The following is a 15,354-nucleotide window of genomic DNA, read 5'->3' as shown; positions in this document are numbered from 1 at the left end:
CCCTAGTGTTTGTCCTGGTGTGACATCGGAGGCTGGGATAAGGGGATTCCTGCTCTCAGCGTATAGCCCGGTCTTTGGTCGTTTGGGGTGAGAAAGGTGGGAGCACACTTCAGACTCTGTTTTCAAATGCAGCTCCACAGAAAGGGTGGTTCTGATCGTGGTCGGCATTTGGCTGGAGGGCAGGGGTGATATCTGCCGAGAAGGCTTGGCTGACCCGGCCAAGGAGTTTGCTGATGGATCCTACATCTGCGTTGGCTTTGCCTTGATCCCGCAGATTTGCAGCAGCTGTTGGAAAGAAAAGCTGAGACCCCAGTCAAGAGCAAGACCCAGTCCTTAGCACGAGGGGGCGGATTCCGTGCTGCTCTCAGGAACCAGGACTGCTCGGAAATCACGAGGCTGCACTTCCCTGCGGCCTCTGTGGGTGCTGACGAATCCCACTGGTGTTTCTGATTTGCTGGGCTTTCTCGTTGGCATTTGTACCGTTTCCTGGTTCCCTTTTGATACGTGCCTCATTGTTCTGTGGGTCACTGTAAAAGCGTTTCTGGCCTCTGCATTCCTGGGATAGTTCCAACCACAGCCTTGGAGTTTTTTGTCAGAACCCACTGCCAGGCGGAGCAGCGGGAACCTTCAAGTAACTGGATAACCCGCTTTGTCATCCGTTTCCATTTTTGCCAAGTTGAGCTAATGTTGTCTCCTCTTTCTTTTTTTTCTTTGTTCTCTGTGGCCTGGCTTCTGAATTTGATGAACTCATCATAAACAGTGGAGTCGTAGGCGTTGGGGGTTTGTTGTGACGTTTTCTTTTTTTTTTTTTTTTTTTTCTTGAGACAGAATCTCGTTCTGTCACCCAGGCTGGAGTGCAGTGGTGCGATCTCGGCTCACTGCAAGCTCCGCCTCCCGGGTTTATGCCATTCTCCTGCCTCAGCCTCCCGAGTAGCTGGGACTACAGGCGCCCGCCACCTCGCCTGGCTAGTTTTTTTGTTTTTTTCGTAGAAACGGGGTTTCAGCGTGTTAGCCAGGATGGTCTTGATCTCCTGACCTTGTGATCTGCCAGCCTCGGCCTCCCAAAGTGCTGGGATTACAGGCTTGAGCCACCGCGCCCAGCCTGTTGTGATGTTTTCTACTGGTGTTGCATGGCCTTTGGGTGGCTGTGGTAGAAGACCATTCAGCAGGGACCGTCAGAATGCACCCTGGGGCTGGGCGCAGTGCTCATGCCTGTCATCCCAGATCTTTGGGAGGCTGAGGTCAGGAGTTCAAGACCAGCCTGGCCAACATGGTGAAACCCTGTCTCTACTAAAAGTACAAAAATCAGCCAGGCGCGGTGGCTCAAGCCTGTAATCCCAGCACTTTGGGAGGCCAAGGCAGGCAGATCACTTGAGATCAGGAGGTTCAAGACCAGCCTGGCCAACATGGTGAAACCCCATCACTACTAAAAATACAAAATTAGGCCATGTGCGGTGGCGGGCACCTGTAACGCCTGTAATCCCAGCACCTTGGAAGGCCGAGACGGGTGGATCACAAGGTCAGGAGGTTCAAGTCTGTACTAAAAATACAAAAATTAGCTGGACATGGTGGTGGGTGCCTGTAATCCCAGCTACTCAGGAGGCTGGGGCAGGAGAATCGTTTGAACCCGGGAGGTGGAGGTTGCCATGAGCCGAGATCGCAGCACTGCACTCCAGCCTGGGCAACAGAGCAAGACTAACAAAATGCACCCTGGGTGGATATGTTGCCAGGATGATCTCTAGACAGAACAAACACTGGGTGTAAAGTCATCTGTTCTTTCCCAGCTGCTGCAATGCCGGACAGCACAGCCCTTTTGAGACAGGGTCTCGCCCCATCACTCATCCTGGGCAGCAGTGACATGATCACAGCTCAATGTAGCCTCAACCTCCTGTGCTCAAGGCATCCTCTTAACCTCAGCTGGAGCTACAGGAGTGGCCACCACGCCCAGCTAATTTTTGTATTTTTTTGTGGAGTGACAGGGTTTCGCTGTGTTGCCCAGGCTGGCCTTGAACTCCTGGGCTCAAGCGATCTACCCGCCTCGGCCCCCCAAAGTGCTGGGATTACAGGCGTGAGCCACCGCGCCCGACCCAGCACAACCCTTTTGAAGGGCATAAGTCCCCACTGGCCTTTTTCTCTCCAATGTCCAGCGGAATGTGAGCTCTTGCCCTCACTGCTGCCTCCTGATTCAAAGGCTGCTGGGACCTGCCTGACTCAGCCCCTTCTCCCTTCCACAGTCTTTCATACTAGGCTCTGCTGTATTTCACACTTCAGCCTTCCAAGCCCGGAGGTGAAATGAAGTAGAAATTCCTTTCGGAATCAGATGTGGTGTCAGAGTTCTCTTAGAGACCAAAAGCAAAATCCACAGAGTCTGTTAAAAAAAAAATTCAGAGGCCCCTTTAAAATCCGGGAAAACGGAGATGAGGAGGCAAACAGATCACATAGAAACAGGCCAGAAAACTTGTCTGTTTTGCAGCAGGTGCTTATGGCAAGAATACCACGTGCCATGGAAAGAAAAACCCCCTTTCTCCAAGTAGTTTCCGACACAGCCTGCTGTCTAGATATACAGCTGATTGATTAACTTTAAAATGAAGTTGACAGGAAAATGATTTTCTTTTTTCTTTCTTTTCTTTTTTTTTAAAACAGAGTCTCGCTCTGTCACCCAGGCTGGAGTGCAGCGGTGCGATCTTGGCTCACTGCAAGCTCCGCCTCCCAGGTTCCCGCCATTCTCCTGCCTCAGCCTCCCGAGTAGCTGGGACTACAGGCACCCAGCTACTTTTTTGTATTTTTTTTTTTTTTTTTTAGTAGAGATGGGGTTTCACCATGTTGGCCAGGATGGTCTCGATCTCCTGACTTTGTGATCCGCCTGCCTTGACCTCCCAAAGGGCTGGAATTACAGGCTTGAGCCACCGCACCTGGCCAGGAAAATGATTTTCAAAGTGGATACTCAGGAGACACAGGGGGAAAAATAAGGATAGATTGAACCCAAATATTCCATGCATGCAGCGTTTTAGAGGTTAGAGCCCCCACAGACCCCACTTCATGTGAGCCTTGGAGTCATCCTATGAGATGAGCTGGGCTTGGAGAAGGGGCATGACCCGCCCAGAGTCTGAGACTGTCACGCACTGACATCTAAGCAGGCGTCAGGGCCAAGGATGGAAGCCCAGCTGCTAGAAGCCTGCTTCTTTTTTTTTTTTTTTTTTTTTTTTGAGACAGAGTCTTATTCTGTCGCCCACGCTGGAGTGCAGCGGCGTTATCTCGGCTCACTGGAACCTCCCCGGTTCAAGCAATTCTCCTGCCTCAGACTCCCAAGTAGAGTAGCTGGGATTACAGGCGCCCGCCACCACCACGCCCGGCTAAGTTTTGTATCTTTAGTAGAGACAGGGGTTTTACCGTGTTGGTCAGGCTGGTCTTGAATTCCTGACCTCAAGTGATCCACCTGCCTTGGCCTCCCAAAGTGCTGGGATTACAGGCGTCAGCTACCACTCCCGGCCCTGGGAAATGCTTTTTAATTTTTTTATTTTTATATTTTGAGACAGAGTCTCACTCTGTCGCCCAGGCTGTCGGCTCACTGCAACCTCCACGTCCTGGGTTCAAGCGATTCTCCTGCCTCAGCCTCCGGAGTAGCTGGGATTACGACGCCCGCCACCACGCCCGGCTAATTGTTGTGTTTTTAGTAGAAACAAGGTTTCACTATGTTGGCCAGGCTGGTCTCGAGCTCCTGACCTCAGGGGATCCGCCCGCCTCGGCCCGCCAAAGTGCTGGAATTCCAGGCGTGAGCCACTGCTCCCGGCCCTGGGAAATGCTTTTTTAGAAAGGGCAATGCGCTGTCTCGGTCCTGGGTGGCTCTGATGTTTACCATCCTGAAGGCGTGAGCTCTGCCCAAGTTTAGGAACACAGTGGCAGTTGGAGAGTGAGATTTTTTTTGTTGTTTTTAATCACCCACTCACTGTTACGTCATCTTAGGTTTTCGGCAGATGCTGACTGCATTGGAGGAAATGTTTGCAGCAGGATACGGATGGAGCAGGATTTTATCTCTCTCAGTTGATCAAGGTCAAGACGTGCACTGACATGAACTCTCAAGACAGGGAGGTCTGTAGACCTCCTGTGATCAGACAGGTTCCACTCACAGGCTTCAGGGGGATTCGTGGAGTCTGAAATTACACACTGACTTTTTGGTGGATGTGCATTTTTCTCTGCTGAAAGATCTGTAGCTTTTGTCCTCAAAACTACCTGTGACCCAGAAATGACTATGAAGCCAGTGTTTTCAGAGGCCTGTTTGAAAACCTTTGGTGGCCTTGAGCCGAGCCTCACACTTGAAAGGGTGCAGAGCTGCATCTTGGTGATCATTTCTTTCAGCTGAAGCTTTTTTTAGTTTCCGGGACGTGTCAGAGAATCCATAAATCACTCCTAGACGACACCTCTGACAGAAGGGTTGCGTTCTGATCCGCGTGTTTTCGGAACGATAACTCTTGTGCCGACCGCACTGTTTCAGAGCCGAGTAACCTTCGTGCTTTGGGTGGCCTGAAGCATCCACAGATGCAGCTCACTGATGAATGACATGGGTTGCTAAATAAATCACCACCACAGAATTAGACCACGATGGCTTAGTCTGTAAAAGAAATAGCTTTTCGGCCGGGCGCGGTGGCTCACGCCTGTAATCCCTTCACTTTGGGAGGCCGAGGCAGCTGGATCACGAGGTCAGGAGATCGAGACCATCCTGGCTAACACGGTGAAATCCCATCACTACTAAAAATACAAAAAATTAGCCGGGCGTGGTGGCGGGCGCCTGTAGTCCCAGCTACTCAGGAGGCTGAGGCAGGAGAGTAGTGTGAACCCGGGAGGCGGAGCTTGCAGTGAGCCGAGATCGGGCCATTGCACTCCAGCGTGGGAGACAGAGCGAGACTCCATCTCAAAAAAAAAAAAAAACAAAGGAAATAACTTTTTGGTGTCAGATGTGAGTCTAGAAAAAAAATTTTTTTTTCCCACTAACCCAGTGTGGGTCTTTACGTGGAAACAAAGATCCAACACGAGCCGAGACCCCTGTGCTCCTGAGATGCAGTGAGAAGGGAATGGGAATCCTTAGGGAGGGAGGGAAGATACGGTTTCTTACCATCCAGCAAGAAAAGACATGTCTGTGGAGACCGGGGCGGCGGGGAGAGGTGTTACAACTCTTCGGCTCACGTAAGGGTTTCAGAAGAAACTGGTTCTTCCTTAGCTGGCAGGGTTTGGGAGATGGCATCATTTCCACTGAGCATTTGGAGGGTCGAGGCTGTTCAGGTGCCAAAACCCCACCACCATTTCCTTAAAAATTCCTGGCTGAGGCCGGATGTGGTGGCTCACGCCTGTAATCCCAGCACTTTGGGAGGCCGAGGCGGGCAGATCATGAGGTCAGGAGATTGTGACCATCTTGGCTAACACGGTGAAACCCTGTCTCTACTTAAAAAAAAAAAAATACAAAAAATACAAAAAAGTAGCTGGGTACAGTGGCAGGCGCCTGTAGTCCCAGCTACTTGGGAGCCTGAGGCAGGAGAATGGTGTGAACCCGGGAGGCGGAGCTTGCAGTGAGCCGAGATTGCACCACTGCACTCCAGCCTGGGCGACAGAGCGAGACTCCGTCTCAAAAAAAAATTCCTGGCTAAGAGCAAAGCACATGCTTACATTTGAAGGGTAACAGAGGTGCCTAAATGCAAACCACTCTTATAATCATGTTTCATCTGCTAGCTTTACATTTGAGGGTCACAGGCTGAAATTTACTCCAGGCAACAGTCCAGCTACCCACAGAGAGACTCCTGCTACAAGGTGGCATTTGCTTGTGGGAGCCCCAAGCCCCACGGAACATAAGATCCTGGTGATCCCTTAATAATACATGTAAGGACGATTTCTTCTAAGAAGGCAAGGATAGTTTAATCTTAGACTGGACACTCATGAAAAATAACAGGTTCAAAGAATAATCAGTAGCCATTCATTCCTGATAAAATTTTGGTCAAAAAGTTATGGAAGGCCAGGTGCGGTAGGTCAGCAGTTTGGGAGGCCGAGGCGGGTGAATCACCTGAGGTCAGGAGTCGAGACCAGCCTGGCCAACAGGGTGAAACATGTTCTCTAATAAAAATACAAAAATTAGCCAGACATGGTGGCACATGCCTGTAATCCCAGCTACTCAGGAGCCTGAAGCATGAGAATCACTTGAACCTGGAAGGTGGAGGTTGCAGTGAGCCGAGATCGTGCCAGTGCGCTCCAGCCTGCATGACACAGCGAGACTCCATCTCAATAATAATTAATAAATAAAGTTGCCCCTCAGTATCTGTGGAGGACTGGCTCCAGGACCCTCCCCCCAACACTGATACTCAAGTCCCTGATATAAATGGCATAGTTTTTGCATATCACCTATGTACATCCTCTTGCATACTGTAGACTTGTGGAGTTTTTTTTAATGGAGAACTGGGTCTCACTGTGTTGCCCAGGCTGGTCTTGAAGTCCTCGGCTCAGGTGATCCACCCCTCTCTGCCTCCCTAAGTGCTGGGATTACAGGTGTGACCCACTGCACCCAGCCGAGGGGTAACTACATTGAAAAGTCGGCTGTTTTTATAACCTGGCCCTTTTCCGTTTGTGATCTAGGTCTCACCCTTTTTCCTGTTTCTCTCTCAGGTTTCTTTTCTGGATTAACCCAGTCAGCATAGATTAGAGGATCTTTGTTTTGTTTTTTTTTTTTTGAGACGGGGTTTTGCTCTTGTCGCCCAGGCTGGAGTGCAATGGCGCGATCTCGGCTCACAGCAACCTCCGCCTCCGGGGTTCAAGTGATTCTCCTGCCTCAGCTCCTGAGTAGCTGGGATTACAGGTGCCTGCCACCATACCTGGCTAATTTTATATTTTTAGTAGAGACAGGTTTCACCATGTTGACCAGGCTGGTCTCGAACTCCTGACCTCAAATGACCTGCCCACCTCAGCCTCCCAAAGTGCTGGGATTACTGGCGTGAGCCATGGCACCCAGCCCCAAATGGCCTTTTAAACTGTAAATCAGGTCACCTCACTCCCTGTGACCTGTTATTTTTGCCATCGTCCACGGGGCCTTGACGATCTGGTTCACAAATCTTAAGATGATCTCTGACCTCATCACAGCCGCCACCCCTGGTTCTCTCTGGCTCCGTCTACTCCGGCCTTCGCAGTCAGTCCCCAGCCTCCACACGGGTTCCTGGGCCTCAGGTGGCCTCCCGCAGCGTGCCCGTGGCTCGTTCCGTTTCCTTGCTGAGGTCTGTGCCCAAATGTCATTCCTCCCGGATGCCCGTCTCTAGAATCCACGCCGCCGTCCCAGCTTCCCAGTCGCAGCCGTGATCTTACCCGCCCTGTTGTCTTTCTGTTACTTGCCAGTGTCTGAAATCAGGTTCCTATTTATATTCTTATTTATTGTCTGTCTCTCCCACTGGAGGAGGAAGTCCACCAGGGCAGCAGCGTCATCTCTTTCCTGAATCTCTTGTGCTTAGAACAAGCCTGGCACACAGTGGGTACTCAGTTGCTTTCTGTTGAATGACTTTCAGCTCTTACCAGTTATAAAACATAGCAGGGGGCCGGGTGCGGTGGCTCAAGCCTGTAATCCCAGCACTTTGGGAGGCCGAGACGGGCGGATCACGAGGTCAGGAGATCGAGACCATCCTGGCGAACACAGTGAAACCCCGTCTCTACTAAGAAATACAAAAAATAGCCGGGCGAGATGGCGGGCGCCTGTGGTCCCAGCTACTCGGGAGGCTGAGGCCGGAGAATGGCATGAACCCGGGAGGCGGAGCTTGCAGTGAGCTGAGATCCGGCCACTGCACTCCAGCCTGGGCTACAGAGCGAGACTCCGTCTCAAAAAAAAAAAAAAAAAAAAAAAACATAGCGGGGTAAAACACAATGTGCTGACAACAGCATATCTCCTACACATCAGTAAGTCAAAGATAAGCAACATTTACACTGTCGATGGGAGTGTAAATTAGTTCAACCATTGCGGAAGACAGTGTGGTGATTCCCCAGGAATCTAGAACCAGAAATACCATTGGAGCCAACAATCCCATTACTGGGTGTATACCCAAAGGATCATAAATCACTTTTCTGTAAAGACACATACACATTTATGTTTATTGCAGTAAATATACAATAGCAAAGACTTGGAACCAACCCAAATGCCCATTAATGATAGACTGGATAAAGAAAATGTGGCACATATACGCCATGGAATACTACGCAGCCATAAAAAAGAATATAGACAGCATGGAATACTATGCAACCATAAGAAAGAATATAGACACCATGGAAATATTATGCAGCCATAAGAAAGAATGAGTTCATTTCCTTTGAAGGGACATGGATGAAGCTGGAAACCATCATCCTCAGCAAACTAACACAGGAACAGAAAACCAAACAGTGCATGTTCTCATAAGTGGGAGTTGAACAATGAGAACACATGGACACCGGGAGGGGAACATCACACACCGGGGCCTGTTGGCAGGTGGGGGGCAAGGGGAGGGAGAGCATTAGGAGAAATACCTAATGTAGATGACGGGTTGATGTGTGCAGAAAACCGCCATGGCACATGTTTTCCTATGTAACAAACCTGCGCATTCTGCACGTGTATCCCAGAACTTAAAAAAAAAAAAAAGTCTTGAGTGTGGTGGCTCATGCCTGTAATACCAGCACTTTGGGAGGCCGAGGCAGGCGGATCACCTGAGGTCAGGAGTTCAAGACCAGCCTGGCTAATGTGGTGAAACCCCATCTCTACTAAAAACAGAAAAGTTAGCCGGGCTGGTGGCGGGTGCCTGTAATCCCAGCTGCTCGGGAGGCTGAGGCAGAGAATTGGTTGAACCCGGGAGGCGGCGGTTGCAGTGAGCTGAGATCTCACCACTGCACTCCAGCCTGGGCCACAGAGTGAGACTGTCTGCTCCCCTGCCCCCGCCGCCAAAAAAAGAAAAAAAACGGATAAGCAACAAAAATGAGGCATCATTTTTCCCCCTAGCAGACTGGAAAAAGTGATGACAGTGATAATGTTGGTGAAGGCACTAGGACATGGGCTCCTTCATTTGCCACTGGTGGAAATATAAAACGGTCTAAGGTTTCCTACGTGGTGAGTCACGGGTAATTTTTAATCTCAATTTTTGCGGTTTGCTATGTTTCCCAACTTTTTTCCATTGATTTTTTTTCCTCCAAGAATTACTTTTTAAACCAGAAAAACTCATCATTTTAATCTTCCTTTTAAAAAAAAATTAACCTGGCTCAGTCCTTGCACAGCAAACTTATGAAGCAGATCCCGGTGGCAGGATGGTCTAGTTCTGTTGTTGAACCTCTTAAGGATGTTTAATCTGAATTCTGTACCAAGTTTCTCTGGAGTGATGCAATTGTGGTCATTAAAAACTGGGTCTGGGCCGGGCGCGGTGGCTCACGCCTGTAATCCCAGCACTTTGGGAGGCCGAGACGGGCGGATCACAAGGTCAGGAGATCGAGACCATCCTGCCTAACACGGTGAAACCCCGTCTCTACTAAAAAAATACAAAAATTAGCCGGGCGCGGTGGCAGACACCTGTAGTCCCAGCTATACCGGAGGCTAAGGCAGGAGAATGGCTTGAACCTGGGAGGCGGAGCTTGCAGTGAGTGGAGATCGTGCCACTGCACTCCAGCCTGGGCGACAGAGCGAGACTCCATCTCAAAAACAAAAAACAGAAAACAAAAAACAAAAACCGGGTCTGGGCGTGGTGGCTCACACCTGTAATCTCAGCACTTTGGGAGGCCAAGGCGGGAGGATCACCTGAGGTCAGGAGTTCCAGACCAGCCAGGCCAACATGGCAAAACCCGTCTCTACTAAAAATACAAAAACTAGTCAGACGTGGTAGTGGATGTCTGTAATCCGAGCTACTCAGGAGGCTGAGGCAGGAGAATCGCTTGAACCCGGGAGGTGGAGGTTACAGTGAGCCGAGATAGAACCATTGCACTCCAGCCTGGGCGACAGAGCGAGACTATTTAAAAACAAAAACAAAAACAATGCGCAGAATTGTTCTTGTTGTGAGGTCCTGGGCTGGTTCTGTGAGCCCCCCAGAAAGGTGGGGCTGGGAAAAACACGCAGACCGAGGGTAGTTTGAGGTGGGTGGGGTCCCACAGCCCTTCCTGCCAAGATACAGGTCTCCACAGACAAGGAAGCCCAGCATTGCCCTCCCCTCACTGCCTGGGATGGGACTCGGGACAGTCCTTGTCCCGCCACGCACTGCCCTCTTCTCTCTGTTCTTCTCTCTGCTGCTGCCTTCTCACGCCTGCCTTCCTGCAACACATCCTTGCCCTGTTCTGCCCAAAGGCCCAGCCTTCCTCCAGAGACCCTCAAGGCCCCAAGCAGGGAAGCTCACAGCTGAGTGGCCTAAACAGTGGGGCACCCTGCAGCTTCCCTGTTTCTGTCTTTTCTGGAGGTACATTGCTAGCTCAACAATGCATTTATTTACTTTTTTTGAGACGGAGTCTCGCTCTGTCACCCAGGCTGGAGTGCAGTGGCGCGATCTCAACTCCCTGCAACCTCCACCTCCGAGGTTCGAACGATTCTCCCGCCTCATCTTCCTGAGTAGCTGGGATTACAGGCGCCCACCACCACGCCCAGCTAATTTTTGTATTTTAAGTAGAGACAGGGTTTCACCATGTTGCCCAGGCTGGTCTTGAACTCCTGACCTCAGGTGATCCTCCTGCCTTGGCCTCCCAAAGTGCTGGGATTACAGGCGTGAGCCACTGCGCCCAGCCCCAACGTTGCATTTAATTATGTTGGTTTTTGGGCTTGGCGGGGAAGTTCTAGAGCACCCAGTCACCTGCCCATATGGCGTTCACCCCGACGGCAGTGAGCGAAGAGAGGAGGCCGCCCACACTCGGCTTCCAGTCCTGCGCTTTGCATTCCATGTTCTCAGTGTCATTCGTCTTAGACCGTGGATGTCCGACCGTGTGCACAGCCAACCTCAAGAATCTGCCAGTAGACTGAAGCAGGTTTTATGCGGCACCGAGAGCCAAGGGTTGGGGCTGACTCTGGGCATTGCTTCCCTCGTGCTTTGCAGGGAACATAATGACGACTGTGGTATTTCAAGTGCAGGGACCTGGTGAAGGGCTGAGGGGGCAGATTGTAACTACGTGGCCTTCTATTGGAAAACCCGTCTCTTCTCTCTTGGTGGGAAGGGGCCATGGAGAGCAGCTGCTGTTGCCTGCTGCCAGGGTGGCGAGGCTCTCATGAAAATCTTCCCTTCCTTCCTTAACCACCCGGTGGTCTGATTGTGTCGTGAAGATGCGACATCCATCTTCATCTTCGTGATTTTTAGAGACGTAAAAGGGTCGTACGCTCCAGGATGAGTGTGGTCTTCCGTCAGCCTCCACCTCAGAGTCCCCTGCGCTGTGCGGACCCTGGGGGCCAGTGGGATTGTAGTTAACGTGCCCCTTTGCCCAGCAGCCCTGCTTGGGATCCATTGTTCTTTCCTGTGTCTTGAATGCTTGCCAGTTCATCCAGCCTCCAGGCCTAAGGGGCTCAAAAGAACTCTGCAAGAAGGACTCTGCAATGAATCTGGTCTGGACTTAACCACCTTCTTTTACTTTTCTTCATACAGCTCAAACTTTGGAACAAATACCGAATTTCCAACATTCCATCGCTAATATTCCTCGACGCCACCACCGGGAAGGTTGTGTGCAGGAACGGGCTGCTGGTGATCCGAGATGACCCAGAAGGTAAAACCTCAGCACGTGCATATGGTCCTCTTATTACCCAGCCCCTCTTCCTCCATGCCCCTACCCTCATCGCCGTCCCACCGGTAGACAGAGTACTCGTGCATATGGTCCTTTTTTTTTTTTTTTGAGACAGAGTCTCGCTCTGTCGCCCAGGCTGGAGTGCCGTGGCCGGATCTCAGCTCACTGCAAGCTCCGCCTCCCGGGTTCACGCCATTCTCCTGCCTCAGCCTCTCGAGTAGCTGGGACTACAGGCGCCCGCCACCTCGCCCGGCTAGTTTTTTGTATTTTTTAGTAGAGATGGGGTTTCACCGTGTTCGCCAGGATGGTCTCGATCTCCTGACCTCGTGATCCGCCCGTCTTGGCCTCCCAAAGTGCTGGGATTACAGGCTTGAGCCACCGCGCCTGGCCCATATGGTCCTTTTTTTACCCAGCCCCTCTTCCTCCATGCCCCTACCCTCATCGCCGTCCCACCGGTAGAGAGAGTCCTCGTGAAATAGATACACGTGGGTTTACGTGGCTAGAGAATGTCGTCTTGGTGAAATCGTAGTATTCCCTAGGACATGGTTTTAAGATTTTACGGGGATCTGAATGTCCCTCCTAGGAGCTTTCATTCATGGGCCAAAAGAAGCCCTGCTCGGAGGGCCGCGGAGGCTGTGGGAAAGCAGGGAGAGCTCAGACCCCGGCTTCTAGAGCTGCGTCCGTGGCAGCTGCCCCTTCACGGTGAGAGGCAGGCCGAGTGGGGTTTTTCCTCTTTAAAATATGACATAGCGAAGTCCCAGCCCCCCGCGTCACTCTCCTGGCCTTGGCGGTGAGTGCACCTGGTTGCTTGGAGCTGCCACGCCCTGCAGGCCTTGGTCTTGCTGGCCACGTGTGGGCCGTGCTCCTCCAGGCCCCTCTCAGGGCCGTCACCGTGGCCTCCTTCCGGAGATCTCCTCCCCTCACTTCATCCATCCAGTGAGACGGTTCAGCCCTGCTCGCACGTTTTCCCAGTGGACACGCCACCTCCTTCAAAGAATCGCCCTCAGTAAAAACCAGGGCATGGTGGGACCAAGTGCGAAGCTTTTCCTTTTTTTTTTTCTTGTTTTTTTGACAGTATCTTGTTCTCTCGCCCAGGCCGAGTGCTGTGGCATGATCACGGTTCACTGCAGCCTCGACCTCCTGAGTTCAACTCACCCTCCCACGTAGCTGGGACTACGGGCGTGCACCATCACACCCAGCTAACGTTTTATTATTTGTAGATTTGGGGTCTCTCTAGGCAGCCCAGGCTGGTCTCAAACTTTTGAGCTCAAGCAGTCCGCCCACCTCGGCCTCCCAAAGTGCAGGGATCGCTGGGCTGAGCTGCGGAGCCTGGCCCCCGTGCAGATTCCTGAGCCCGACCTCCAGAGCATTGTGGATCCCTCTTGTTTCCGGGGAGGCCCAACCACCTGCGTTTTCAACCAGCCTGTGCTCCTCCTTCCCAGCCCCCGGCCGCCAGGTGACTTTGAAGCAGCGGGTCCGTGGACCGCCCTGTGAGAAAACACCGCAGCTGAGCGGGAAGCATATTATCAACTCCCCCTACCTGGAGCTTAGGTGTCTTCAGAACGTGGACCATCTGGGCTGGGTGGGTTTTACTCTTTTATTAGACTTAAATTCTCACTTGGTTCCCTGAGCCCATCAAGGGCCATCGAATCGGAATCTCTGGGCGTGGGGCCCAAGAGCATATTTTTAAATTCCCGAGCTGATTCCAAATACAATCAGACCTGACAACCGCTGGGATGTGGCGGCTGGGATTGAATCATCCACATGCAGTCAGAGCTGACCCCTGGGATGTGGCGGCTGGGATTGAATCCACAACCCTGGGTATTGATTCCCGAGGCCCCGCGGCGATGAGCCCCTCGTCAGAGTTACCTGGGGAACCTGTTCGTTTTGCGTGTACATCTTTGCGTCGCTCCTCGGTCTCCAGCCTCAGGATGTGGCCTGGGCATTCGTACGTTTCAAAAGCCCCTGGAAGACAGACCTTGTGACCATCCAGGTTTGGGAACCATTGCCTGGAGGGCAGGTACTGGTTGTACTTTGATTCCTGTGTTTCCTGCAGATGCTGTGGGTGTGTTCACAAGCACTGTTTGATGATTAAGTTGTCACGCCTGCCGCTCTGAGGCCTCCTGGGCCCCAGACTGTCAAGAAGAGTCTTAACCCTCTTTTACCATCTGTTTTCTGTTTCAGGTCTGGAGTTCCCCTGGGGGCCTAAACCCTTCCGGGAAGTCATTGCAGGGCCCTTGCTTCGAAATAACGGGCAGTCCCTGGAGAGCAGCAGCCTGGAGGGGTCTCACGTGGGCGTCTACTTCTCCGCACACTGGGTGAGTGTTTGGGCCCCTGTGGCTCAGACAGAAGGAAGCAGGGACGTGCCCAGCAAGCCCAGCTGTGGTTGGCGTCTGGGGGTGAGATGCCCAGGCAGGAATTTCCTGGCCCTGTGGTCTTTTCCTGTGCGCGAGGCCTGCGTGAATAGTGCTTGCGATTATGAATGGAAAAAGCAGCAAGAAATGACTTCTTTGATCTATAACGATAGTCCTCTTTTTTTTTTTTTTCTTTCTGAGACAGAGTTTTGCTCTGTTGCCCAGGCTGGAGTGTAATGGCGCGATCTTGGTTCACTGCAACCTCCCGCCTCCTGGATTCAAGCGATTCTCCTGCCTCAGCCTCCCAAGTCGCTGGGATTACAGGTGCCCGCCACCACACCTGGCTAATTTTTGTATTTTTAATAGAGACAGGGTTTTGCCATGTTGGTCAGGCTAGTCTCGAACTCCTGACCTCAGGTGATCTTCCCACCTCGGCCTCCCAAAGTGCTGGAATTACAGGTGTGAACCATCGTGACTGGCCCTCTGGTTTTTTTTTTTGGAGACAGTGTCTTGCTCTGTCGCCCAGGCTGGAGTGCAGTGGTGTGATCTCAGCTCACTGCGCCCTCCGCCTCCCAGGTTCAAGTGATTCTCCGGCCTCGGCCTTTCAAGTAGCTGGGATTACAGTTACGCACCACCACGCCAGGCTAATTTTTTTTTTTTTTTAGTAGAGACGGAGTTTCTCCATGTTGGTCAGGCTGGTCTCGAACTCCTGACCTCAGGTGATCTGCCCAACGTGGCCTCCCAAAGTGCTGGGGTTACAGGCATGAGCCACAGCGCCTGGCCTGGATATTTCTCTCAATCCACGCGGACGAGTTCATGCTACCTGCTCGCACACTGCATAGGGACGATGCGGGTGCTTGTGCCGGATGCTCACCCTTAAGAAAGGCAAATTTAGTTTTGCCTCATTCATTCAGGGGACTAGGTCTTGCTGTGTTGCCCAGGCTGGCCTCAAATTCCTGGGCTCACGTGATCTACCGGCCTCAGCCTCCCCAGTAGCCACCACACCCATCTCATTTCCACCCGTTTCATGAACAGGATTTTGCTGTCCCAATCCTGCTTGAGTCCTGCTAACCCGGCCTCGGAGAGTGAGTGACTGGGTAGTGGAGAAGCAGCGTCACCCAGCAGGTCTGTCCTGTCTTTCAGTGTCCGCCCTGCCGAAGCCTCACCCGGGTCCTGGTGGAGTCCTACCGGAAGATCAAGGAGGCCGGCCAGAGCTTCGAGATCATCTTCGTTAGTGCAGACAGGTCAGTTGTGCCGTGAAGTGCTGGGCCCCTTTTCT

General features: G+C 52.0%; 1 protein-coding gene across 1 annotated transcript in view; it reads left to right on the top strand.

The window, feature by feature from the left end:
* Positions 1-15,354, top strand: part of NXN (nucleoredoxin) — a 173,603-nt gene that overhangs the window by 140,057 nt on the left and 18,192 nt on the right. Inside the window, exons 2-4 of the mRNA XM_025363623.1 lie at positions 11,586-11,703; positions 13,906-14,039; positions 15,219-15,319. Of these exons, the coding sequence (XP_025219408.1) occupies positions 11,586-11,703; positions 13,906-14,039; positions 15,219-15,319 (353 nt within the window). The remainder of the gene's footprint in view (positions 1-11,585; positions 11,704-13,905; positions 14,040-15,218; positions 15,320-15,354) is intronic.

The sequence above is a fragment of the Theropithecus gelada genome, chromosome 16 (assembly GCF_003255815.1).
Source record: "Theropithecus gelada isolate Dixy chromosome 16, Tgel_1.0, whole genome shotgun sequence".
Lineage (NCBI taxonomy): Eukaryota > Metazoa > Chordata > Mammalia > Primates > Cercopithecidae > Theropithecus > Theropithecus gelada.
The sequence above is the reverse complement of the archived record's forward strand: the minus strand, read 5'-3'. Positions and strand labels throughout refer to the sequence as shown.